At 38.5% G+C, this 27223-nt stretch overlaps 2 protein-coding genes across 2 annotated transcripts; one reads left to right on the forward strand and one right to left on the reverse strand.

The window, feature by feature from the left end:
• The first annotated feature begins 1280 nt into the window (after positions 1–1280).
• LOC107653446 (myosin phosphatase Rho-interacting protein-like) lies at positions 1281–12417 on the forward strand. The gene is made up of 21 exons (XM_016440163.1): positions 1281–1418; positions 1531–1615; positions 2749–3175; positions 3978–4071; positions 4888–5008; positions 5343–5444; positions 5597–5653; positions 5752–5820; positions 5916–6005; positions 6091–6200; positions 6378–6401; positions 6511–7018; positions 7453–9888; positions 9972–10119; positions 10739–10844; positions 10959–11118; positions 11198–11305; positions 11502–11588; positions 11895–11991; positions 12082–12155; positions 12244–12417. Exons 1-21 carry the CDS (start codon positions 1402–1404, stop codon positions 12313–12315), a joined length of 4992 nt encoding a protein of 1663 aa, XP_016295649.1. The 5' UTR covers positions 1281–1401; the 3' UTR covers positions 12316–12417.
• An 8614-nt stretch (positions 12418–21031) lies between these two features.
• Positions 21032–27115, reverse strand: LOC107653457 (ATP-sensitive inward rectifier potassium channel 12-like). The gene is made up of 2 exons (XM_016440172.1): positions 26699–27115; positions 21032–23194 (listed from the first exon to the last, which is right to left on the reverse strand). The coding sequence occupies exon 2, from the start codon at positions 23118–23120 to the stop codon at positions 21852–21854; it is 1269 nt and encodes a 422-aa protein (XP_016295658.1). The 5' UTR covers positions 23121–23194; positions 26699–27115; the 3' UTR covers positions 21032–21851.
• Positions 27116–27223: the final 108 nt, after the last annotated feature.

A 27223-nucleotide genomic window follows, 5' to 3' on the forward strand; every position in this document is an offset into this window, starting at 1 on the left:
ATTCGCACAAACTCGGCGAAGTAGATCTGTTTCAGGTGAGGATATAATTTCTTTACCTTTTTTTTTTTAAAGTGACATTAATTTTATGTTATTTTATTTTATTTTATTTAAAACATAAAGAATAGAGTAGATATCATTCTCTGTCGCAGACTAAGCCTGTTCAGGTGGGCTGGCTCCTCCTGGCCCCAGAGGACAGCGACTTCAGCAGTTCTGGCCACAGGAAACGGGTGATGGCACTGGCATTTCCACAGATTCTTTCCGTCAGATACAGGCCGTTGATATGTAACTATGTTTTAACTGTAGCCTTAATCTTTCTTTGCCATCTCTGTTATAGAAATGGCAGAGGAGATATTTTGTGCTTTACGAGCATGGGCTTCTACGATACTCTCTGGATGAGATGGTGAGGTTTTACCCATTTTTCATGCAGTGTTTCCTAACCTTTTTAGTTCGTCACTATCACAAGCTTACGTATCCGCATGACTGACACCAGACCAGAAATTTGTTTATTTTGATTCATATTATACTGAATGTCATTTAGCATTATCATTAATAGAGTGCTGCAATAATGATGCATTTTTGAAGGCTAACTTCCAGGCTGGCCAACAATAACACGTCTTCACCTTGGTTCCTTTGACAAAAACCCAAAATAGTTTTCCATTGATTTTGGGATTATTGCAGTGACCAACAAAAGTTTAGAATTATTATAATCTTTCCTTCTTTGTGCAATGACAGACCGACTGTTTTCATCTAGTCAGGTACATTGCCCCAAGGAAGTGTAAATATGACCCAGTGCTGTGAGGTTCTTGACGTTTCATATCAAACTGGCTTCCAGAACTGTCTGAGGTTGTGCTTCACTGACAGAGACTACTACATCCGAACAGAGAACACAGACAGCTTCAGCATTAGTAGGTAATACACTTACTGACCTGTGGTGTGAACTTGGCCACACGTTACAGCTACTTTGTCATTAGTTGTTTTTTATCCCAATTGATATGCATTATACTATACAATCATATGTTGTGATGTAATGGACCAAAAGAAGTGAAGTCAAGTTGATACATTTCTTGTTTTTTTTTGTTGTTGTTTTTTGTGACAAAGTGCCAAAACCTCAGCTTTGTTCACAAGTTCAGCTGAAATCTTCTCTTTCTCTCTGTCTTCAGTCTCATCTCTATGTTTCTACTTGAGTGTTATAAGTCACTAAATCTCAGCAAAGCTGATCTAATTCCTTAAGAGTGTAATAGAAGGTGTCAAGGAGTCTTGGATTAGTGTGTGCTTGTGTTTCTGTCTGTGCTGAGAACACCAGCTTTAGAACTGGCTCTTTTGGGGTTGTTCAGTATTGTTCTTTTATTGCTTGTAATTCTCTGTTTCCTTGCAACTGGAGGTTTTTAGTCTAGAAGAGTGATGTCCAGAAAGCAGAAGTAAGAACAATCTGAAAGCTTGCTTGAGTTTGCATATGCGTGTGATTTCTAGTCTTGGTCCATTTTTGGGGTCTGCCGTGTATATGAATTTGAGGTTGTTTATTTCATTTAGGTGGCAGGAAAATCTGATTGTTTACCCCAAAGCTGCTAAATCAAATCAGAAGAAGAAGGGGAAGGATCCAGCCCACCCACCGCAAGTGAGTCTTGTTCATATTTAATGGTATTTCATGCAATCTTGTTCTGTGACAGGCAATGCCAGTATCCTATCTAATAACCTTTGCAGGTTATTTCCTTTGGTAAAATATGAATAAGTGGAACATTTAATGTAGTATTCCTGTTGATTTTAATTTTTTTTCCTCAGTGTTTTATCCCAGAATTTTATTTTATTGCAGTTTTTAGATGCAACAGATTTGTCTAATTTCCAGTTTGGTGCATTTTTTGTCTTCTGCTTTGTCAGTATTTCATTTGTGATCTACAAAGTTTAGTTGCACTAATCATTTAGTGGGATTTAGTACTATTATTCAGTGTTTTTTTAAAATAAATATTCAGGATGACTCAACCAACTTCTTCTATAAATGGATTAAATATCGAGATTTGGAGATCATAATATCACACTTAGAATACTATTTTTAGTAAATAATACATTTCTATTACCTAATTGATAATATATATATATAATTTGTTACACCAGATTAGTACACTTAAATAACTGCAAAAAGTGTAGTTAGTTTGTCATTTCTTCCTGAAGAGGTTTGTTTTTAGATGGTCACAGTAATGTTGAAATAATAGAAAGAATAATGCTGATTTGGGATACTGCTCCTTTAAATGCCTTCCTCCACCCCTATTCTTTACTTTAATTACATTTCTAAGTGCTGTGCCCATCTTTCTGTCCGGTTGATTTACTAATCCCTCTCTATCTCCCTTCTGCATATTCTTTCTGCTGACAACAGACCAAATTGATCTAGTGTGTGAAAGTGCCATTCCACTGTGCTGCAACAATTAACAGCATGTAAATGAAATGTTGTGTTCCTGTTTTTTTGTGTGCTTTTTTTTGTGTATTTTGAAGCGTTAGTCAGATAGAAGTTTAATAGAATTAACTTAAGTGATCTGGACAGGATTATTGAGCATACCCACAGGGAGGGTGAAGAGTTGCAAAGAGGGGAGCAGAGTGCAAAAGACATGTGCTTGTTTGTCAGGTTGTATATAGAAAGAGAGAGGCTTTTCCTTTACCACTTGAGCCAATTGGATTTCGCTGGCCGAGGGTTTGTGTGCAGCCTGTCAATCTCTGATTTACTCACCTATATTCTCTTCCTCTCTCTTTCTCTCTCAGCAGACAGCAGAAAACCAAACCTCCGGCAGCAGCAGTAGTAGTGCTGCTAAGAAAAGCAGCACTTCTGGAAATAGTTTTATCAGCAAAGTTAAAAGACAAGGCAGCATCAGTTCTAGTAATAATAGCAATGGTAAAGTGTCCATCAGTGACAATGCTGGCACTAGTACTAGCAGTGCCACTAAAGGCAGTAGCAGAAGTGGCAGCAGTAGTACTAAAGGGGCCACCAAAAATGACAGAAGAGAGAGCGTGGTGAGCGCGGTGGAGGAGGTCTCGTTGCTTTCCTCAGAGAAGGAGCTGGAGGAGGAGTCACTCAGTGGTGGAGTCGGGGTTCCTTCCAGCAGTGGTAATGCTTCATCTCTCAATACCATGCTCGGGTCCTCTCTCTCTTCATCGCTCAGTCAGTCCTCAGGCTGCTCCGACACAGACGGTATGACCTTAGAGTGGCCTTTGTGTGTGGACTTGTGACTTTAACTGGATGTACTTGTTTATGGTTGTACTGGTTACTGATTTGTCAGCTTAAGAACTGAAGGTAGGTAGTAGCTAAAACCATTGAAAATTAAAATTCTGTCATTATTTACTCATTCTAAACCTGTAAAACTTGTGATCAGATCAATCTTTTGAGTCATATTTTTAATGAATCTGTCGATGAGGTTTAGAAAACCAGTTCAAATGATTCTTTTATAAATTTAACATCTGATGACTTCTGTTTGAAGGACAGCAATGGCAGATTTCAATCTGTTTCTCAGACAAAGCTATCTTCATACAGATATTTGGGGCACTTAAATGGTATTTTTATGGTCCTTTTTGGGACCGTAAAACTCAGAGGCTCCAATATTAATTCATTGTAGTTGCAAAGACCTTAGTCAGGGTAGCACAATATTTAAATTTATACAGGAATGAAAATAAGGCTGTGAGGGTTTTTCTGAACAATTTTGAAAGTTTTGAGCTTTAAAAATTCACTGTGGCGTCTGCTCTGACTAAGGTCTGTTCTTTAGAAGTTCTTGTTTCCATGGAAGAAAGTCGTAAGAGGTAATGAGTAAATGATGACAACTTCATTTTTGTGTGAAACACAAACTATGTGCCAAACTATAAACTAGCATATTCTATGCTATTGCACATACTTTCACTAGGCATGACAAATATATTTACCGCTTTAGTTTTTTTTTCTTAGCCCATTTGGCTAAGAATGGGAAGTAAAGAGTTTGCTTTGCTTTTATTTGCTCTCTCAGGTACTAAGAATCGATTGGGCACTGAAAGCGGCTATTCCTCTCTGGAGAAGACAAGTCCTCGTGTTGTGGATGCACAAGCACACACTGACTCCAGGTGTGACTGTGAAACTGTTTCTTCACCTGCCTCACATCCTTGTATGTTTCCTACCCCAATGTCCCTTAGCCCCTCCCCCTTCCCTCCACCAATCAATCAAAATTCACATGGGGCATGTGTGGGTGATCCTGAAGATGTGGTAGGTTGTTCTTGGGAGAGAAGTTTGGAGTCCAGTGGGGAGAGGCAATCGCACACATCCATGACACACACACTCAGACATGAAGCACATCAAGCACCCAGCCCAAGAAGAAAAGTATGCCGGCTATTTGGAAATTGGCACAGGTAAGACAGGTTCATTTTGTTCCTGATTCCCTCAGTGCATCAATTGTTTTTATGTATAATGTTTGTGGATCCATCTAGTGTTCGTCATTTTATTGCCATTCCTTCAAAAGCATGTCAGAAGTACTCTTCTGTGTTTGTCTTTCAGGAGACGTCATCCCATCTCCATCAGTCAAATCAAACCGGGCTGCTTGCATTCCCATTTGCCATTTTAGTCCAAATATATTCATGCTACATTTGTCAATGTTATAATGTCTTTAAATGTTAAAATGTTTGGCAGCACTGCATTGATGCTTCTCAAAGATTTTTTAAAATTATTCTCAACAAACAGTTTTGTAGATAATTTCATTACATACATACCGAATTTCAAATGACCTGTATTGCATATTACACTGTTTCTGTCTTACCCATTCCTGTCTCTTTTTTCTATATTTGGGTTCAGAACTTATGATTTTTTGAGATTTTGTAGAACTTAAAGTAGAATTTAAAATTGATACCCACTGAATGTCTTTTATATGTTTCCATGTTTGTTTCTAGGAGATCTAAGAAAGCTGATCAACAGGAGGGTTCATTTCTGGAAACCGAGTTTCCCCCCTCAACCGTCACTTCCTCTTCAACTAAACAAATTGATCATAAGACAACTGTCAGTACATCTCAGGTGAAAACACATGCTGGATTAATGGAAACAAGTTCAAAAGTTTGGGGTTGATAAGATTTTTTTTTAATGCTTTTGAAAGATTGTCAATTTGTTGTTAATGCTGAAAACAGTTTTGCCGCTTAATATTGTTGTGGAAAGCAATGCATTTATTTGAATCAATTTAATGCATCCTTGCTGAATAAAAGTATAAAAAATCTTACTAATCCTAAATATTTTAGGATTAGTAGTATTTTTACTGATATATGGTAAAAATGACTTTTAGTAGTTTAATATAATACACTTTTATGTGAATTATTTTCTGATTCTGTTTCTTTGCTGTTTTGGTTCCAAGTAGGATTCCTTCCCTAATGATATTCCTGATCACTTGCAACATTTCACGTCATGTAGTCTCCGTTCCAAATCGCTGGAGCGCAGACCGCTTGATCCTGCACCCACAGTAAATATGACCAATACGAATCATATTGATCCTAATGTGTATTTTTATTATGGCTGTGAATTGACTAATTTTAATTAAATGAATTATGGGATGTAGCAAAAAATTGGTCATTCATATCACATATGACATTGCTAATTCTCTTTTCCTTGCAGCCTGACCTCCTTAATTTCAAAAAGGGATGGATGTCTAGATTGGGAGAAGATGGAAAGGTGATATTGAGATTTAAGTGCATGTATTTGAATGACATCAGTCTATTTGTTCATGATTTTTTTAATGTGTGAAGTGGTTTGATGTTCTTGGTCTCTAGTGGCAGAAACACTGGTTTGTTCTTACTGACCAGACATTGAGATTCTATCGTGACTCCGCAGCAGAAGAGGTAAAGTGATTTGTGATATTCAGTCTATAAAAAATCATCATCATAACTGATTTGCCGTTTTCAGTAAAGAGGTATTTCTGTGTTTTATGTCATAGGCAGCTGATGTGGATGGTGAGATCAACTTGTCTACTTGTTACGATGTTACAGATTACCCTGCTCAGAGGAACTATGGCTTTCAGATTCATGTGAGTGTATATTAGCTAAACTTTGTGTATTTATGTATTTGTCTGTTGCATTGAATTTTTTATTTTCATCACTCTTTTCATACAGACAAAGGATGGAGTCTTCACCCTCTGTGCAATGACTTATAGGATACGACGGAACTGGGTCCAGGCAGTAATGAAAAACATTCGTCCCACCGTTGCCCCTGATGTAACATGGTACAACATCAAAGCTAGCTGCCGTTCCCAAAAATATATTTATCCACTACACATTTCGTACATAGATATCACACCCTAATACGTTTATTGCTCGATTTTTCTCACAAAACAGCATCACATGTTAGTGGGTTGACTCTTTCACTCTGCCTTTTTTCTTTTTTTCCCATGCTATGCAAGGAAAAGTCCTGCTATAAAATCGAGGTTTGAATGTGTTTTCATGACCATGAGTGTATGGTAAAACACACACAACTACAATATCAGAGACATGATTTTAATAACTTAATCATAGCCACTTCTTTTCTTCCCGTAGTTCAATTCCTCAAAAGGTGCCAATGACTAGTGCACATGCTCGTAGAAGCTCCTGCCAATGCAGTACAGTTCCCCAGGAGGCAGAGCAAAGGAGTCGCATCCGTGAGCGCCGTAGAGAGGGGCGTTACAAAACCTTTGATTGGGCAGAATTAAGTTGCAAACAGCATAAGGAGGAGTTGTCAAATGATCTGTCTGGAAGGCAGTGGAACCTTAACAATGAGCGCTCTGTGCCTCCTGCACCTGCATCATCCCCTGAAGAGCAGATCATACGTTCTGCTTCTGAGGCATCAAAGAATGAATATCTTCAGAAAAACAGACTCTCACAGGGGCAAAGCTTGAATATCATGTCCACTGATATGCCATCGCACTCATCACTTATGGCAGTGTCCAGTCACACCTCCCCAGAATCAATTAGCCCAGACAGCTTAGAGGTTGATGCAGGGACAGTACATGTCCACCGTGACAGCCCTGGTGAGCTACTGGAAGCTAGACCCAAAAAAGAAAAGCAGGTAGCGTAACAAGCAAATATGGTTGTGGTATTTGGGTGTCCACATACAATATAATTACATACAGTGGGTACGGAAAGTATTCAGACCCCCTTAAATTTTTCACTCTTTGTTATATTGCAGCCATTTGCTAAAATCATTTAAGTTAATTTTTTTTCCTCATTAATGTACACACAGCACCCCATATTGACAGAAAAACACAGAATTGTTGACATTTTTGCAGATTTATTAAAAAAGAAAAACTGAAATATCACATGGTCCTAAGTATTCAGACCCTTTGCTGTGACACTCATATATTTAACTCAGGTGCTGTCCATTTCTTCTGATCATCCTTGAGATGGTTCTACACCTTCATTTGAGTCCAGGGGGTCTGAATACTTTCCGTACCCACTGTATAATTTGTCATGGTTGTAAACAAGTATCGCAATTCATTACAGGTTGATCTCTCCACATCTCCATTGCCAGTCACCTTCTCTTCATCCTCAGCGCAGACAGAATGGCAGTGGGATGTGGCGCTTCAGAGCCTGCGTAGAGAATTGAAGGCTGAGCACGAGAGGAATCAAACTCAAGAAAGGGAGTTAAGACTTCGTGAATCCAGACTCCAAGCTGAGCTTAACGACAGCCAGGAATGTCTTCAGAGGGCAGAGTTAAAGATTCAAGAGGCAGAAGCTCTTCTGAAGGAGCATGAGGAGGTGCTGGGGAATCTGCGTGGACGGTTGGAGGAGGTAACAGGTCGTCTTAAAGCAACCGAAGAGGCGCAAGCCTTGAAAGAGGTCAGGCTACAGAAGCACCTGCGCCTCCTGCAAGAGAGCCAGGAACGAGAAAGGAGGAGCTTCAGTGACAGCCTCGACCAATCAGAACAACGATCGAACGAACTAGAGGAGCGCCTGATGCAGAAAGAGGCTGAGCTGCAGAAAAGGCCAACAGGGGACATTACTGATGAACTTCTGCAAAGGTGCAAGGAGTTACAAAACCAGTTGGAAGAGTCAGACAGTGAGGTCTGTCGTCTGCAGGCACGCCTCCAAACCGAAGAGACTCTTTATTATGACATGGAGCATGATTATGAAAGAGCTTGTGAGGAGATACAGAGTTTGCGAGGTGCTCTGCTGGACTGTGAAAGGGTAGGTGAGGAGCGCTTTCAAACCCAGCTGGTGCAGCAACAGCGAGAGTTAGACAGGAAGGAATGTGAACTCCAGGAAGTGCTTCTTAAGATGGCCATCCTGGGCAGTAGTCTAGAGGAGACTGAACAAAGACTCAAAGAAGCTCAAACCCATCCTTCTGAAGGTAATGTTCTTTGTGAGACATTGATTGAGCCACAACAATGCAGACAGAAAGGGCAGAGTGATTTGGTAATGAAATCTACTTCTCAGGGAGACGAGTCACATAGAGTGATCTCTGTGATCCAGGCACTAGAGTGCAAGTTATGTGACACCGAAGAGCGACTCCGGGAGCTTACCATGCATCTTCAGCAACAGCAACAACTCAACACCGGACTGCATGCAATCAATGATTCTTGGTGCTCCCACAGTCCCCTACAGAATCCGGAGGGTCGTCTTTCTGTAGATTCTCGGCCGAGTTTTACTAGAGCTTTGCATAGCCTGGAGGGAACAGCTTTAGACAAAACCGCAGACAAAGCTAAAGTCTCCCTTTATGATGATGGAAAAACTGGAAGCCGGAGGTTGGTTGGCGAGAGTTCAGGGAGAAATCAAGCTCTGGAGATGGTCAGCAGAGTTTTGTCACTGGAGGCACTGATTATCCAAAGGATTGCCTCTGTACTTGAGCATCCCAGCTCAAAGTTGCTTAATAGATTGTCAGAGGTACATGTCCAGGTGCTTAGGATGGCTCAAGGAGGCAGTCATAATGGGGCTGTAGAACCTAGATACTCTCAGATCTTCTTGGACCCTCTCGAACAAGATCTGTTAGACAATACGCTGAGTGAAAGTGCAATCCATAGGCTGTGTTTAAGAGCAGAGATGACATACCTCATACATACTCTCTGTACTTATCCCTCACAGGAGCCAAAGGGATCTGAACTTTTTTATGACTTGCCATGGCCAGAGAGTTCCTCATCTGGAACCAAAATGGAAAACTGTTCGAAGCAGGGGTCCAGACTTGCTGACATTAGCCCGCCAGAACTTGCACCTTACAGTGAACAAACGGAGGACGAACTGGCAACCGATCTTCTCATTGAGGGCTCTGAGGTGCAGCTTGCTTGCAGAAAGAGTCTGGTGGTAGAGCTCCGTGCTCAGGCCCAGTCACTGCAGAACCTCTCAACACAGCTACAGTCTAATGTTAGAGAGGTCGACTTTCCTGGTGAACTACCCTCAGCCATCCTGAGGGCTGCAACGTGTCAGGCCACTTTAGCATACATGGCCTGTCGTCTCCGTTCGGCCCTGCAGCAGGAGATGAGTGCCCTACGCAAGCAGAGAGAGCAGGCTAAGTGTGAGTGTAGTGCCGTGTGTCGTAGTATGGAGGCTATGTTCCAGGAACAGACAGAGCATTATGAAGAGAAGCTGCGTGAGGAACGTGTTGTTGTCAAAAAGGCAGAACAGGAGCGTGTTTCAGCAGAGACCAATGCTCAATTGAGGAGGGAAGAAGCAGAAAAAATGCAGTTGGAGTTTGAGGAGAAGCTCCAGGAGCTCCAGAAAATCCATGAAGAAGAGATGAGCCGTCTCCATGAATACTACGTTCAAAACTTGTCAAAGCCAAAAGCTGCAACCCCCTCAGAACTAGAGGTGAGTGAAGAGACTGAGCAGGTTTCTGTGACTGCTCTGCAAGCCCGAATCAGAGAGCTTGAGACTGAGATGACTTGTTTGAGGGATCTTAGCAACCAGGATGTCAAGGCCTTCCAGCTTGACCTGGAAACCATCAAGGTACGCACAGCTTTCTTGTTACAGCATGAAATTAATGTAATTATAGACAAAAATGAAGGCACTCCATATCTTTTGTATCTTAGGCCACGTATGAGCATGGTTTCGGCATTATGGAGGACAGCCACGAGCGATTGATTAAGGAGATGCAGAGGCAGCATCAGAGAGAGGTGGAGAGACTGACAGAGGAGAGAGAAAGATTACTGCAGGAAGAGACAAATGCCACCATTGCAGGTGCTACTCTCAACAAAAGCTACCATTCATTCAGTTCAAACAGCACAACACAGCAGACCATATAAGTACATTTGGGCTACAGCAAAGACAACAATAGAGTACATGGCACAATTCACTAAACTGAACAGAATTAAAGACATAGTTAACTCAAAAATGTTTATCATTTATTTTCATTACAAATCTTTAAAATGTGCATTCCTGCTCTCTTGTAATGCTATAAAAGTGAGTGGGAAACAAGGTCAGCTGTGGTCACCATTAAATTTTATTGTGAGAAAAAGAGCGGCTTGGACATTCTGCGATGTAACTACTTTCGAGTTCCTTGTAAGAAGTCAAACAGATCTGAAAGTCATGAAGTTGAGTAAATTACAATTTTATTTTAAAGTAAACTTTCCTTTTAAGCATTCTTGCACAATACAAATAAAGAGCAGAAACATGCATTAGAAAACTATACAAAGCTAAATACATGGGATTTGTAAAAAATGTAAATTTGTGCTACTCTCTTGCATTTAACTATGGATAAAAGCATCTGCTAAATGAATACATTTGTTCTCTGCATGCTTAGAAATACAAATGACAGTTCTATCTGACTATTTTTTTTATATTATTTGTTGTTTTCCAGCCATTGAGGCTATGAGGAAAGCTCACAAAGCGGAAATGGACAAGACTCAGAAAGCCCTGCAAAATGGAGCCGGTGTGGACATCTGCCAGCTTCATGCACAATACAAGTGCGTGTGTGATGACTATCATTAATCTGAGAACTGTCAGCCACGCCATCAAAAATCAATTTATGGTTGCAGAACTGTATATTAACCATATGCCTCTTTGTGTATTTTCTGCAGTGAGGAGCTAGAAACATTGCACAGGGAGCTGGAGGTGTTGTCAGAGCAGTATTCTCAGAAATGCTTGGAAAATACTAATTTGACTCGGACTATAGAAACAGAAAAGGAAGCATTGAGTACAACACAGAGAGAGAACCAGGAGCTTCGCATTCACAACCAGGTACATCCACATGCACACAAAAAAATGTGCATATTCACACAGCCATTGCTTTACTGCTTACCTTACATATGTTTCTAAGGAATTAAACGAGTTTTTGGCTGCTGAATTATCCCTGATGCATTCACACATGAATGGGGAGGTGAAGCATTCCCAGTCTTCTCAGGAGAAAGACATGTATCAGCTGGAGGTAAAACTTGACACCCTTTCATATGGCAAAGTGCCCAAATTTGACTTGTGCTACTAAAATTAGCAAGGGATGGTTGACTGAACGCAGATTAAAGTTGCACTCTGGGTTGAGTACATTTAATCGGCTTCCACAAAAGAAGCCTTCATGGGTTTACATGTGTAAAAACAGATGTGCTCTGTCTCATTCTTTGATGTAGGTACATCTCAGAGTAAAGGAATCAGAGATTAAGTGTCTGAAACAGGAGATCAACTCACTTAAATTGGAACTGCAGGCAGGAAATACGGTAACACCTTTTTCAGTTAAAACAAATCAATAGATTGAGGCATTGATACTAGGGATGGGAATGTTGATTAATTTTGTAGTCAGTTAATACAAAAAAATAATCATCTATTATTATAAGTAAAAAATTATGAGTATGAGATGTTTGTTATATTTTGTTTTATTCACAAATGTTAAACGTAATAGTTAACAAAATAAGCTAATTCAACCAGTGCTTACACAGAGAATACAGTTCCACTGCAAAGTTTTTGCACTAGTTTTTTCTGTATTTCTCTTTTAAATGTTTTTTTTTTTATTTTTTTTTTATAAGTATTTTAAAGAGCTAGACTCTGAGCTGGGTGCTTCAGAAGTCAAAACTAAAAGTGACTTCGCTAAACTGAGGATGGTGCCAGCAAGTTTAAAATATGGTAATCAAATCTACCAGAACATTCATGTTACTGTGAAGGCAAACAGATAAGTGCATGCACTTATTGACAATTTGGAAATGTCTGTTGCAGATCTGACGAAATCCAGGAGCAGCCCGGGCTTCCTGAAGGACCATGCTACACTTACGCAGCCTGACAGATCCAAGGTGGTATCATCTGTGCCATTACATGGTACAAAATACTGATGTTTCCTCAAATTTAAGCTTTCTCACTATCTCTCATTTTAATTCTCAGAGTCTTAAAGATGGACGCACTGTTCTGGAGAGGATGAAGCTTTTTGAATTATCTAGCACGCAAAAGATTTAAATGTGTGTGTGTGTCTGTGTGAGAGAGGGAGAGAAAAAGAAGCATTTTAATGTCTTATGTGGGTTAAATTATTTAATTGTATATCTTTATAACACAATGAATTATAACTATGTTTTTTCTGTATTTCTCTTTTAAATGTTTTTTTTTAATTTTTTTTTAAGTATTTTAAAGAGCTAGACTCTGAGCTGGGTGCTTCAGAAGTCAAAACTAAAAGTGACTTCGCTAAACTGAGGATGGTGCCAGCAAGTTTAAAATATGGTAAGCAAATCTACCAGAACAGACATGTTACTGTGAAGGCAAACAGATAAGTGCATAAGCATGCACTTATTGACAATTTGGAAATGTCTGTTGCAGATCTGACGAAATCCAGGAGCAGCCCGGGCTTCCTGAAGGACCATGCTACACTTACGCAGCCTGACAGATCCAAGGTGGTATCATCTGTGCCATTACATGGTACAAAATACTGATGTTTCCTCAAATTTAAGCTTTCTCACTATCTCTCATTTTAATTCTCAGAGTCTTAAAGATGGACGCACTGTTCTGGAGAGGATGAAGCTTTTTGAATTATCTAGCACGCAAAAGATTTAAATGTGTGTGTGTGTGTCTGTGTGAGAGAGGGAGAGAAAAAGAAGCATTTTAATGTCTTATGTGGGTTAAATTATTTAATTGTATATCTTTATAACACAATGAATTATAACTATACCTTTAGTCACAGGTGTGTTTGTGTGTACGTCAGTCATTTTAATTTTTGCTTCGTTACTACTTTAGACAGTAGAGTTATTTTTTTATATGAGGTTGTCTCTCTAAATCTTAAACCGTCTTTGTTTCTATTTACATGTTTATGCCTGATTGAGCATCAGTTGATTTGCTTCATCTCTAATTATGAATAAAGTCAAGTTTTCCTATCTTTAACGTCTTGTTTGTGTAACTTTTCAACCCATATGTGCAGATTTTAAATACTGCGAAGGACAAGCAATTTTATCATTATTTTTAATATCAGATTATTTATTTTTTTTATCTTTAAGGCATCTGATAAACAGTCCTCATACTGTAAATGACACTGTCACTGACATCTTCCTTTACCGAGCTTTTCCTGACTTTTTTGTTTTTATCGAGAGTAAATGTGAACTATTCATATCACATATAAAAGCTCATTTAGTATGTAACTTAAAAGTGCTACGTCGCGATTGCTTCAAACAAACTAAAATCAAAGTGATGTCACTTGGCTACTACAAATTTCTATAGTACCTTTTTTAACCACTAGATATCGTGCTTCGCCTGGAAACCTGTCGGCCTGATTCCTTACAAAGTTGCTAGTGCAAAGAGATTTTACCTGCTGCTGCTTTTATGCTCAGATGTTAATAATGAGATTCCACTATTTATATTTTCCGAGTTTTTTTGTCGGAGATTTAAGAAGTCCTGTTTGACCCAGGTATTTGATACGTTTCATTATGTGTTACTGAATCTGCACATAGCCAAAAAAATTAACCGGTAGCATCTGAGCATAAGGACGGGTAGCTCTATTTTCCTCATTTAATACGGGCTCGATATCGTTTCTCTCCTTTCTGTGTCTTAAAATGTATTGCTTGGTTATAAATCTCAGTAAAGCGGTTTTCATGTGTAGGCTACAGAAAGGGAGAGAAGAGCGCGGCAGGTGTGCGGGCTTGCTAATTACATTTCTGACGGCTTCTTTGTCAGTAATTACTTATGAATAATGCATGTTGCTTTGAAACGATGATCTCTTAATTGTTACATTTTCAAAACACTGATTAATTTAAAAAATGACAATCCCTAATTCTCTCTCTCTTCTCCCTCGAACCAAAAGTGTGTGCGAATGTCCAGTCTATTCAGCTTGTGTCAGAGCATTTGTGTTACCTTGGAAGCTTATTGACATCTGCATGTCACTCACTGAAGTTTCTAGGTCTCAGCTCCTCCACCTGAACCATGTTTTCATCGTTTTATAGAAATGGTAAGAGAAGTCTTGTTTTTATAACAGGTAAATTGACATTTTAATTTGAAAACACTTATCAAGTACTGACTTGCTTAAAGGGGTCATATGATGCGATTTCAATTTGTCCTTTCTCTTTGGAGTGTTACAAGCTCTTGGTGCATAAAGAAGATCTGTAAAGTTGCAAAGACTAAAGTCTCAAATCAAAAGAGATATTCTTTATAAAAGTTAAGAGTCAACCACGCCTACCTAAAACGGCTCGTTCTAACACGCCCCCACATGTCTACGTCACGATGTGGGAAGATTTGCATAACCGCCCAAATGTTCACGCAAAGAAAGGGGTGTAACTTTTATTCTCGTTGTAATGTTAGTATTGTTCAGTGGTGGACAGTAACGGAGTAGTTTTACTTCGTTACTGTACTTAAGTACATTTTTCAAGTATCTGTACTTTACTGGAGTAGTTTTATTTTGAATGCCGGCTGTTCTGACTCACAGACTGTAAGTACGTTTTTTTTTAATTTAAAGGATTTGCTACTGACGATTCAAACGCGAGTTTTGAGCAGTGTAGAGTAGCATTTGTAGTTTGTCATTTCTCCGATCACAAATGCAGACATGGTTTTATGTTTACGCGGCGCGATGCAATGCGTAAAAAGACAGTATAAGTCATTATAATCCTTAATTATGTCCCCACTGGATGCAACAAATGCCTCGTTTATAATGGGTTTTAATGTTTTTGTCTCGTCGCTCTGGCCGGGACACGGCATCACAGTATGTTAAGGGGCGTAACATTTCCGTCACACGCTTGAGGTATTCGGCTAATCACAACGCACTGGATAGCTGGCCAATCAGAGCACACCTTGCTTTTCAGACCGATGAGCTTTGTAAAACTCGACGCGTTTCAGAAAGGCGGGGCATAGAGGAGAAACAATAATGTACAGTATGTGGAAAATAATGTGTTTTTTTTACCTTAAACCGCATAAACACATTTCATTACACCAAATACACAACATAACGTTCTTTTTAGCAACATCATATGACCCCTTTAAAAAAATAAATATCAAAGACAGAATCATCCCATAAGGCCATACTATGAATGCAAAGCTTACCTTTGATTTTTTGATGTTCTGTGCATTTTGTTTGTGTGATGTCTTCCTCATCTATGTTTGTTACCTCTTTTTAGTCTGGCCAGGTCTCAGAGCAAAGAAAAAAATGGAGGTTCTTCTCCGCATAGAGAAGTCAGCACTCTAGTAGTAGTTGTAAGTAGAAAATGTTCTTCTTTCTGTCTGGCTCTTAGAAAACGTATGTATGGATATTACAAATATACACATTTTAATCTTTGTAGATAATGAATATATAATGCAATAATAGTGGGTTGGTTATGTAATATCGCCGAGCATATAAATAAGTAGACCAGAATATCTCCATCAGCCAGCAGTACATATGAGAAAACCAGTTTAATAAACATACTCTCAGTGGTATCACTAGGGAGTCACAGCATGACTTAAAATTATTTAAGTTATATTAAAATAATCGAAATTAAATGCTAAAAAAAAAAATTAAACTAAGATGTATATTTAAAAAAAAGTAATTTAATATAAAAGATTATTATTAATATTATTATTATTAATTTTTTTCCCCAAAGACTACACAGTTCTCAGTTCTCTTCTGGAGTTATAATTAATTCATATATTGACATTCCATAAATATAATTTTTATGAATTATGTTAATAAACTTTTTTTTTTAAATAAGCATATTTAGAGTATTTTATCATATTTAGAGCAAAATATACCAGAGGTAATATTATAGCTTAGCCTATATGAGGAATAAGGAATTGAAGGAATGAAAGGAAAAATAAATGTGTATTTTGTGTTTGTGCTGTGTGTAAAGCAAAGAGGGAGGATCATGCAATGGAGAATTTGGTTTCTGTATCAGTAAATGTCACACTACACACGTATACACACACACGCACAGTACTGGAATCACATCATTTAATACTTCATAATTTAAGACTTCATGCAGTTGAAGGTGAGATTTGATACAGATTTAATGGTTGTAAAATGCAGCTGTTTTCCTGGAAACTCGGTGTATATATCCTCATACTCTCACACTCTCTTTTTAATCCAGCTACACTACTCATGACAACTCTGGTTTAATACTTTTTCCTGTTTAATTTTAGATTGTAAATCCCCTGATTGTGTAGTTCTGATTCATTAAGGTTCACTTCTGGTTGCTATTGCTGAGAAGAAAATTGTCATGGTGTGTTGTTTAGCTGCGATGTGCATGTTGATTGTTTTGTCTTTCCAAAAGTCTTGGGCTCAATATCAAAACTTAAATGTTCACATTAAATAGTTTTTAGAATGATAATGTCGAACATTCAGTAATCAGAACTAGATTTTAAATCCCTACATTGTTCCCATTTTTATGGATTATGTAAGGAGTGCTCAAGTAGACATGTTAATGCTGAATCCGTGGTTCCATGTTCCCCTCCTGGTTTTGTGTTATATTTGGCATTAATTACCAGCCTTTTCAGAAGGCAAATGTACATGATCTCTTTGACCTTTGTATGTGACAAGTATTCTCAAAGCTTTTAGGCTTGAACCTATAGGGCACACATGCTTCTGGTTCCCATAGTTATAATGTACTAAAAGAGAGACGGCAATTAAAGACATTCCCTGGGGTGGAACACAAAGCACAGAAGTTGACCAGTGATACTGGGGCATGTGGACTTCCTCTCCTTCCCACTGGCCATATGAATGGTGTTTGTAGCCTGTATTGGATGTTCAATTAATTAGTCTTTAAATTGCAATTCATAATTCTTATGTTGTTTACAGATCAAACGTTGTCATTGTCAAATGGCATTTACTTTCTGTTGAATGGAATTTTTTAAGTCTGTAGTCTGAATGTTGGATTTACATTATTATTCAATTGAATTTAGGGTAAATTAATAAAACTGTTGGAAAATGGTGTAATTTTAAGGTGCATGATGGTGCAACAGTGGAACACTTTTTACTTACTTTACTTTTAGTCATTTAGCAGACGCTTTTATCCAAAGCGACTTACAAATAAGAAAAAGTAATTAAAACTAAAAGCTAAAACTCTATAAATACTATATATATATATATACAAATTTAAGAAAATAAAAGAAATTAAATAAAAATGACAAATGCATACAACAACATTTCAAAACTAAACATTTAAATGAAAACAAAAAAATAAAGCTAAAAACAATTCAAAATATTAAAAGAACAAAAGGTATGAGTATAATAATGATTCTAACATAACACTAAGCCAAACACCAAAAAACAACTACATATGTGTATGTACAGCCACACACATATACATATACATGTACATATATATAAATACATCCAATATATATATATTATTTCATTTCCATTTTGTATGTTGAAGTACTGAAATAACTCAAATTAAATAAAACTAAAACTTAATAAAAAAACCTATATAGACATAATAAAAAAATAATAAAATGACAACATTACTACAACTGTAACTAAAACTAAAATAGATAACTAATACAAATCAAACTACATTAGTTTATCAGTAATCCTAAAAAAATAACACTGAGCCAAACACGCATGCTAAAATAACAACAACTTACTGACACATAGTAAGAAATGGTTATAAAAAAAAAACTGAAACAGAAGTGAAACAAGTAATAGGAAAGAGGAGAAATAAAAAGCGATACTTATCCTTTGCCGGTGTCCCTGCCCGGTGGAGTCGCACGGTAGAGTCGATGGTCTTTTGACACCACCAACACGAGAGAAACAAATCTATAGATAGGCCTATACATCCAGTAATTATAGATAGACCGTTACCGTGGTTGCAGTTATCACCATGTTTATGTATTATGATTCCCTTCCGATGACAGACAGCAGGATACCCATAGCTCGATAGCAAGATTTGTTATATAACAGCATTTGAATATGTTACAATTGTAAAGTCATATATGAACTTCACCTATTGCTCAAATTAGGTTTCGCTCTTATTTCTTTCTTAGTAATTTTTGTGCTTAAATACAGTTCAATATTAGAGTGTGGAGATATTAATCAGTGAATACTCACACTTCACTCCCTCGCATTACAGTGACATTTGTTTCATGATAGATTACACCGCTTCTGACAGAAAACAATTCATCTATTTGTACTAACTGTTGTTTGATCGATTTTTTTTTCTTGATTGTATCCTCATGCCAGTGTTGAATTGTTTTCCTAATTCTCCCTCTCCATGTTTAAATGAGCTAATTTAAAAACTTCATGCAGCTGATGGTGAGATTTGATGCTTTAATGGTTATACAATTCACCTATTTACCTAGACCTCATTGGTGCAAACATCCTCAAATCTCCTTCGCTCTAACATCCATCTGCACAAAGTTACACATCACCACTTGCGTTTATTATGTATTTTTGTTTAATATTAGAATGTAAATCCTGTATTTTATGCAGGCAGTTCTGATTCAGTAAGGTACACTTCTGGATCCTATTGCTGAGAAGAACGTTTTTATTGCGTTTCAGATTTTGAATTTCTCTGTTGTATCACCAGTTTTCCCCCTCTGTGGGAAAATCCAGATCTTGTCGTAGGTGGGTTTACATGAGGGCCTTTCGCACCGCGGGAACCTTTTCATAGTACCAGAACTAATTGTGGAACTACCCACTTTTTGGCGTTTTCGCACCGCCGGAACTGGGTGCGATTTTAGTACCGGACTGCCTTTTTCGAGAACCAAATTAGCTCCTTATCCGGAGCAGGGTCTAACCAGCACAACTGGTACTAATCGTGACATAAGTAGACATTGATTGGCCAAACGCGTATGAAAACGCCCTCACCCGCCATGATTTAAAACGCCGTGTAAACATTGTGTCAACTTATTTCGCAAGTATGGAGAACAGCAATAGATGGACGGACGCTGAAGTGAAGGCCCTTGTAGCAAATGTAGCACTGCCAGTTGTCCTTGGAGATTCTTAGTCCTCCTTTCCGTTCCGTTTCAGTCGCTTTACGTATACGTCAAATTTCCATGTCCATTATTGTGAAACCCACGAGACACAACAAAAACACAGCTCCGATCACAGCGTCCTCCATCCTCCTGTTGTTAATGTTCTTCTTTGTTTCTGTTGTTGAACGCCGCGCACAAATGACGTCGCTGTCGACCGGCTTATGTCACTTCTTAGTACACACTGTCGGTGCGAATGCAACCCTTTAAATGGTACTGGGAAATAGTTCGCGCAAAATCGTCCCAGTACTTTAGTACTGTACATTTAGTTCTGGAACTAAAGCGGTGCGAAAGGCCCTATGGTTTCTGGTCCCAGCTGATCATTTATGGTCTTTAACTCACCCAAGCTGCTTGGTTGATCAGCTGGAAAACCTGCTAGTAACCTTGGTTTTGATATGTAGACCAAATTGGTCAAGCTGGTTACCTCTTTGGACCAGCAAAAAACAGCTAGCACAATCCAAAAATCAGCTTGAGCACCTTAAACTGGTATGACCTAGTTCTTCCTGCAGGGCTAAGCTCATTTGCTACAAAGTACCTCACTGTTTTATATCTATCTTGCCACCTTTTCTGAATAGCTGAAATCACCATGAGCTGACTCACTTTCACCCTCAGAAACCCAGCTGAAGAGGTTCTGAGGACGTGACCTGAAAACAGCCGTGCTGCTGCATAAAATAGTGTGAATAATGACTCCATTTTCTTTTCATAACCAGGCAGCATTTTAAAAGCAATAAACTGTTCAACTGTAGGTTATATGATGGTTTTGTGGTGTAGTTTAGTGTAGTTCTGTATTTTTGGAAAGGATTATGTGGAGAGGATCATCTCTTTTTCTTCCCTTCTATGCGAAAGAGGATGACTTTGGCTATAATCTACCTTGATGAAACGTTTATTTAAACCATTTTATATAATGCATTCTTTATTTAATCAGGCACACTTATTTGCCCCCACAGAGCAAAGTGATGGATGAGGTGAGTGGGTGAACGCTCTCTTCTTTGTTCCTTCTTTGTCTCTGGCTCTCGTTCTCACCTCTCCTATTCTCTTTGCTCTGATTTTGAAAAGGAGGGAGATTGTCACGATGATCACTAATTAGCACATAAGATACCAGAGGTGGGTGGTTAGTGTTGGTCTGTTGTTAGTTGCATGTTGAAATTGATTTCTACAAGCTCTTAGGTTAGTTTACGAGTGGAAAAACTACTTGTATAATTAAATTAACTTGTATTATTCTGAATGTTTCAAATTTTAAGTTTTAACCATGTGAGACAAACAATGCATGGCTAATTGCTTATGAGAAATCTTTATCTTACTAAATTTATGCTTTAAAAATTATTACTGAGATAAGAAAAATAAACATATTTAAATATATTCATAATTGTACACAATTTTACTTTTCAAGTATATTCTTTACTGGAAAACAAGATGAAAATACTGATGAAGAAAATGTTTTTCGCAGTGTGCCATAAATCCGATACTGACTTGACATTCTTTAGCTTCTACCATAGAAGTAGCTTTTAGTATTGATCATTTTCTTTCACATTCGCAAGTGGGCAGCTGTTTTGATACTGAGGAAAGAAACGCAAATAAATAAAGGTCATATTGAAGTTCACACCTCATAAAACACACACACTAGCACAATGTAACTGTTACTTTAGCAAAACATGTAATGTTGTAAATATCTTGTTTCAGAGCAACACGTAGAAACCACAACTTATGAGTTTGATTATGCCACTAAAGCAACATGAAACAGATGTTTTTCCTCTGGCTGTCATTGTAAGTATACAAGCAGTTTTATTCAAGGGTGTGTGGCCTGAGCATGAATGTGAACGGTGTGGTATGTTGTGAAAAAAACAAAAAAAGAGTTTAACTGTATCCTATCATGCCTTATCTTTCATTCATCAACTCACATACTCATACAATATATTTTTCTACTCACTTTCTAATACTGAATAAATAGCTTTGTGTCTTTGCTATTTGCTAGCCTGGGAACCATTTTGCTCATTGTCAGTTAGCAGTAAATCACCGTCTATGTAGGTGTTAATTATCTTTCACACACCTCCAAAGTAGTACCTCATTATATGGTAAAAATAAAACGATCAGACATTGCAGTCTTTGCTTTGACGTAAAGGGGAAAAAATCAGTGGAATATGGAGAGCATAGATAAATGTCTTCAAGTCTCTTTATTGCTGTAAATCACTCCAAAACAAGAGTGTATCATGTTCTACTCTATATCCAAGCAAACACACTAGTGGTTAATAATCTATTTTGTGCAAATTTTCTTTACAAGAGAGAGATTTCGTCAACATGGCACCCAGGCTAGCTTAGTATTGCATAATGATACTACTTAAAGCTATCACTTCAAACTACAGTATGAAACAGGTAATCAGATTTCAAGTTTTCCTACAGGAAGGCCTCGCATTTCCAACAACTACAAAAAGTACTTTCTTTTCCTGACCTGCCCCCAACTACAACATGGCTCTTGGACAGTGGGTCAAGGTTTCATATGGCACTTGCATTGCTCTGTAGCTAACCATTACAACCGACAATTGAAGAACAGACTGAGTCTACGATAAAGCAAAGTCTTCAAAGGGTCATATTTCAGATTCTTTGTGATATGACCTCTGATCGAAGTTCAGATTGGCTGAAAGGGTCTCTAGCTCAGTCCCCCTCTCACCCCTGTCCTCTTCTGGCTCCTCTTCATCCCTACTAATAAAGGCTAACTCGTTCTCATAGCAGAAGTTGGCTCCGGACTCCAAGGACTTATTCTCCTCCATGTCTTTGGCACTGCAACGTGGCGTCGAGGGAACCTCGTGGGTCTTATGAAAGTGCGAATAGTCCACCTTATACTGTTTGCGTTCCTCAAACACCACGGGCTCAAAGCGATGGCCCCATAAGATCTCGCTGGCCAGGTAGGAGCTGCGTACCTGAGCCGTCATCGCCGTTGCCTCGACCATCCCTTCCAGTATGACCACAATCTCAAAATCAGATGTTTCCAGGTCCTGTTTGCTGATTCCATACAGAGGACTCTCCTCGTTTATCTCATGGAGGATAGTGAGAGGAGCAACCAGGAAGATGCGGTCGAGACCTTGGTCGTAACCCACATTGATGTCGATCTGATCGAGCGGTATGTACTCGCCCTCTTCTGTGATTCGGGGCTTAATAAGCTGCGCCCGCACGTGAGCCTCTACAATGTGACTTTTCCTCAAGTTCCCGACCCGCCACATGAGACACAGTTTCCCATCGCGCATAGCGATGACAGCATTGTGCGAGAACAGTATCGTTTCTGCCCGTTTCTTAGGTCGCGCCATTTTGGCCATGATAGTACCGATCATGAAAGAGTCAATGATGCAGCCCACAATGGACTGGAAGACGACCATGAACACCGCTAAGGGACACTCCTCAGTTACGCAGCGGAAACCGTAGCCGATTGTTGTTTGCGTCTCAACTGAGAACAGAAACGCCGCAACAAAGCTGTTGACCTGCATGACACATGGTGTGAAGTCATCTTTAGTGAGCCGGTCTAAGTCACCGTGGACAAGAGCAATAAGCCAGAAGGCAAAACCAAACGCGAGCCAGGACAGGACAAATGCAAGGGAGAAAAGGACAAACATCCAGCGCCAACGAATGTCCACGCAGGTGGTAAAGATGTCGGCGAGGTAGCGCTGAGATTGCTCGTCCATATGAGCGAAACTGATGTTGCACTGGCCTGTCTTGTTTACAAAGCGGCTCCGCACCTTTCGTCGTGTCTGGATTTTTCCGTTACCAAAGCCATTGCCGAGGGCGGGCATGTTGGCGTGCCGGTACACGTCCTCCTCCGACGATGACACAATGTCGTAGCGGTGGGGCTTTCCCACACTCATGCCACTCTGCCCGACCAGAACCAATCCGTAAGTGAGAGAGAGTACCAAAGCAGCTCTGGATCAGTTTGTGTTCCCTGAAGATGAAGCAAAACATAAGATCAGTCATGTAGTCTTTGTTCATTGTATATCATTTGTCATACCGTTATGCTCATATGTTTACATACCCCTTGCAGAATCGTATTTAAAAATAAACAAGATGGATAAAATCTTCTCTTATTTGGTAGTGCCCTAAAAAGGTTGCATAACACATATATTTAAGTATATTCCACAAGATAAAATACATTTACACTCATTAAAAGAAACAAACTTATTTTCACAAATTATTCTGTTAAAAAGTTTGTTCTTAATATTGTATTTGTATAATCTTTTATGTTTGTGATAGTGGCAAAGCTTGATCACAACATCATATAGAAACTGTGAGGAAGTATTCAAATGTGCAGAACATGCTGGGAAACCAAAGAACTTACCTGACCGAAATTTGTCAAGAATTTGTCATAATGGCAATATTTAAGAACCAAATGTATGTAAACTTTTAAACAGGGTAACTTGTAAATAACGTAAATGTAGTTATTTTGTCTAGGTAGACATATACTACCATTCAAAAGCTTGGTGGTCGGTAACTTTTAGATTTTATTTTTTTAAGAAATTTATATTTTTATTCATTTGATTGATCGAAAGTGACAAAGGCATTTACAAAAACTTTCAGAAGGATCATGTAACACTGAAGACTGGAGTAATGGCTGATAACAATTCAGCTTTGCCAACAGAAGAATAAATTACATTTTAAAATGTATTAAAATAGAAAACAGTTATTTTAACTTGTAAAAATATTTCACAATATTGCTGTTTTTACTGTCTGATCAAATAAATGCAGCCTTAGTGAGCATAAGACTCTTCAAAGACATTCTGCAAAGTGTATGTAAACTGTGTAATTATTTAAATAAAATTTAAAACTAAAGCAGTAAGCCATGGGAGGTGGTTAGAGGCGTTCTAAAGCCTCCATGGGAAAATCACTGTAACACAGGGCCTCAGGTGGCTTAATGCTTTTAGAAAATGGCAACAGCAGTATGATGAAAGACAAAAAAAAATGGTAACAAATATCAGGATCTATTAATAATAATTAAAAGTAATTTAGTTGATTACTCTAACTAGATTGTTTATGGTATCCTAACAACTTTGTGCATTAATATAAAACATGCAGTCACAGGAGGCCGTGTCTGCATTTTTTAGCTTTGAATGTATCTCATCCAATTAGAATTATATTACATTATATTTATAAATATATTTTCTAGTATTTAAATATTGAAAGTCAATGAAAGGGAATCTGAGTGATGCAGGCCCAAAATAGATCTTATGAATTCTCACTGCAGCTAAAAACGTGTGTTACTCCACTGTGTGAGTGTGTGCAAAAGTGCTACTCTGTAACTGTGAGTGAGGAAAGAGCAGATGTGCAGATCCGTCTGTTTTTTTTTTTCACAACAGATGTAGCTAATTTAAGTAATTTCGCACCTTTCCTGCGAAACTCTACACCTTTGCGCAGTGACGTGCTGAAGTGCGCACACCTCATAGTCTGTATGCTGGGCTTATTGTTATGGATATCGTAATTATCATTATCCAAATTTTCTCACTGCTATTTTTTTTACAGAGCTCTGAGCCGGGAGCTGCCGGTGGGGTCCAGATTTAGGCGTCTAGCCAGTGCCTGACTCAAGTGATCTGTCTTTCTAATAATAGATGCCTGTCTCAGTGCGATTACTGCACGCACACACACACTTGCAAGAATCTGTGCTCCAAGACATACTGTACTGACAGAGAGACATCACAACAAACAAACTTCACATGCATGCACACACACATACACACACACTGGGGGCTGGGTAGTGTCAGGTGCTGCTATATTGGTGAGTGCAAATAGCTAAGAAGCCACAGATTCAACAGTGATAATGAGAAAAATATAATTTTCTTCATGCATACACATGATTGCAGAAAAATGCAGCATAGTTCTACAATACTCTAAATTAAAAGAATCACATGAAAACCTGGGATATAGAGGTTTCCATGGAAACCTGTCTGGTAGAAATTTTGTGTGTGTGTGTTTGCTTGCGGTGGTATTTTAGTCATCATCCAGGTGGACAATCACTCAAAATTGAAAAAAGAGATGAGAAAGTGACAATTGAGCACTTAATACGTTTATAAATGATAGCCGTGAGAATACAAAGTAGATTTCCAGTCAAGAGGAGAGAGTGGGGTCGGTATCTTCACTACGTCCTGATGTGATGTCAGCTAATTCCAATCTAAATGTCAGCAGATCCAATGACCACTTAGTGGTTCGATAGCATAACTATGAGTAAAGATAAACCAGTTCATGTTCTCTGATACTAAAGGTGAAAGCTAACAAACAACTAACATATTTAGCATTTTATTTGTTCTAAAACAATGATCTCTGCTCTGAGCCCTCAAATATGCAATGAACATTTTGCACTAAAATAAGATAAAATTGTATATTGGGTTTGTTTGCACCAACAAAAATATTAATTGTGAAAAGGTTTTGTATTGAGGCAGTTCTTTGTTGCATTCGGAAAGATTTGTGGGTAAATATATATTCTGATATGCATAATATAATCTCGCTTATGGCCATCTGACGTAAATACCTGTGCCCTGTGGTGGTAGTTGATGGAAACTTCATCTGAAGAGAACATTCTGTTTCCTTTTTGCTTTTCATGGATACTTAGAATCAAAAGGGACAGCTGTCATTTTAATCCTTGAACACAATTAACATATTCTACCCATCCCACAGCTCCTCCAGTCCCCAAATGGCAAATATGATAAGGATTTAAAGTGATGACAGATTGTAAGAACTTTGACAGGCAGTTGACAGACTTCAGATATTACTCCACACTGCTCCTTCAAAACATTTCCACAGCCCCTGAAAAGCTGCATCAGCCTCCTTTAATAAACTTTATGAACTGAGACTCGTATCACCCTCACCATATGCGCAATGCTGAAATGGAACTGTAGAGTTGCGACTGGTGACTTTTTTGCCAATTAAATTAAGTCTGGTTTTCAAAAACCAGAATGTTTGCATGATTTGATTTGTTTTAGCATGCTATATCCATCCAAACAGGTGCCTGTGTGTTGAACATATAGCGTTTATACAATCAGGAATTGGATTACGCTGACCATATCTATATTTAGACTTCATTTGAATTTATATTTCATTTATAATGCATGAATGATTTTGCTCATAGAGTTATAAAATCAAGGATGTGCAGACATTCCAGCATTCAGGGGACATCTGTCATTTTGGGAATGCTGTATTGGGTGTGACAGTCCCCTCGCTGATTTGATGACACACAGTGGAAAGTACAGAATATGTGATGTTGATGACCATCACCTACTCATTATGACTCTATTCATGTGAGGCACTTTAAAGGCACCAGAACACTCGCAGACATAAAAAAACACCTACAGGTTGCAAAAAATACCTGTAGACTGTCCATGTGAGTGAGACAGAGCTGATAGAAGCTGAAAGAATATGTACAGTCAACAGGCACTTAAGACACAACAAAACACATGCTTACCTTTTTTCTTCCCTTCGTGTTCATGGAAATATGTAAGAAAGAGATCTGAAGTTGAGCTAAAGCATGATTCCATTGAGTTCCTCACTGTTCCCCTACAGGAAAAATCACTGTTTCAAAGAAGAAAAAGGGATCCTGACTGTCCAATGAGGTCCTCATCTTTAGTGTCACATACACAGATGGAAACTCGCACACGTATTCGAAGGAGGTTCTTATCTAAAGGCTGCCACTTATAAGCTAACAACCTCAGAATGTTCCATTAATGTTCCCTAGCATTGTTCTGACGTTCCAGTAATCTTCCTTGGTCATCCCTGAGGGTCTTGCACGTCCAGTGATTCCCTAATGTTTCGGTGCGACACCTCGCCAATGATTCTCTCTTTGAACGTTTAAAACAGCTCGCTCTCTCTCTCTCTCTCTCTCTCTCACTCTTGCCCTCTCTCTCTCTCTCTCTATGGCTGTCTTTCTCTCTCATAACTGAAACTACAGAACTGCCTACACAGAATCAAACTTTGATTCTTCAAATAAAAA

This window comes from Sinocyclocheilus anshuiensis, unplaced genomic scaffold (genome assembly GCF_001515605.1).
Source record: "Sinocyclocheilus anshuiensis isolate Anshui unplaced genomic scaffold, SAMN03320099.WGS_v1.1 scaffold2013, whole genome shotgun sequence".
Lineage (NCBI taxonomy): Eukaryota > Metazoa > Chordata > Actinopteri > Cypriniformes > Cyprinidae > Sinocyclocheilus > Sinocyclocheilus anshuiensis.

What these genes read in the sequence shown, in the direction of transcription:
- LOC107653446 (XM_016440163.1), top strand. An exon ending in GATTGGGAGAAGATGGAAAG is followed by an intron (nt 5,654 to 5,751) that starts GTGATATTGAGA and finishes CTTGGTCTCTAG; the next exon opens with TGGCAGAAACACTGGTTTGT. An exon ending in GTTGCCCCTGATGTAACATG is followed by an intron (nt 6,201 to 6,377) that starts GTACAACATCAA and finishes ATGCTATGCAAG; the next exon opens with GAAAAGTCCTGCTATAAAAT.
- LOC107653457 (XM_016440172.1), bottom strand. Translation starts at nt 23,120, where the DNA reads ATGAGTGTGGGAAAGCCCCACCGCTACGACATTGTGTCATCGTCGGAG.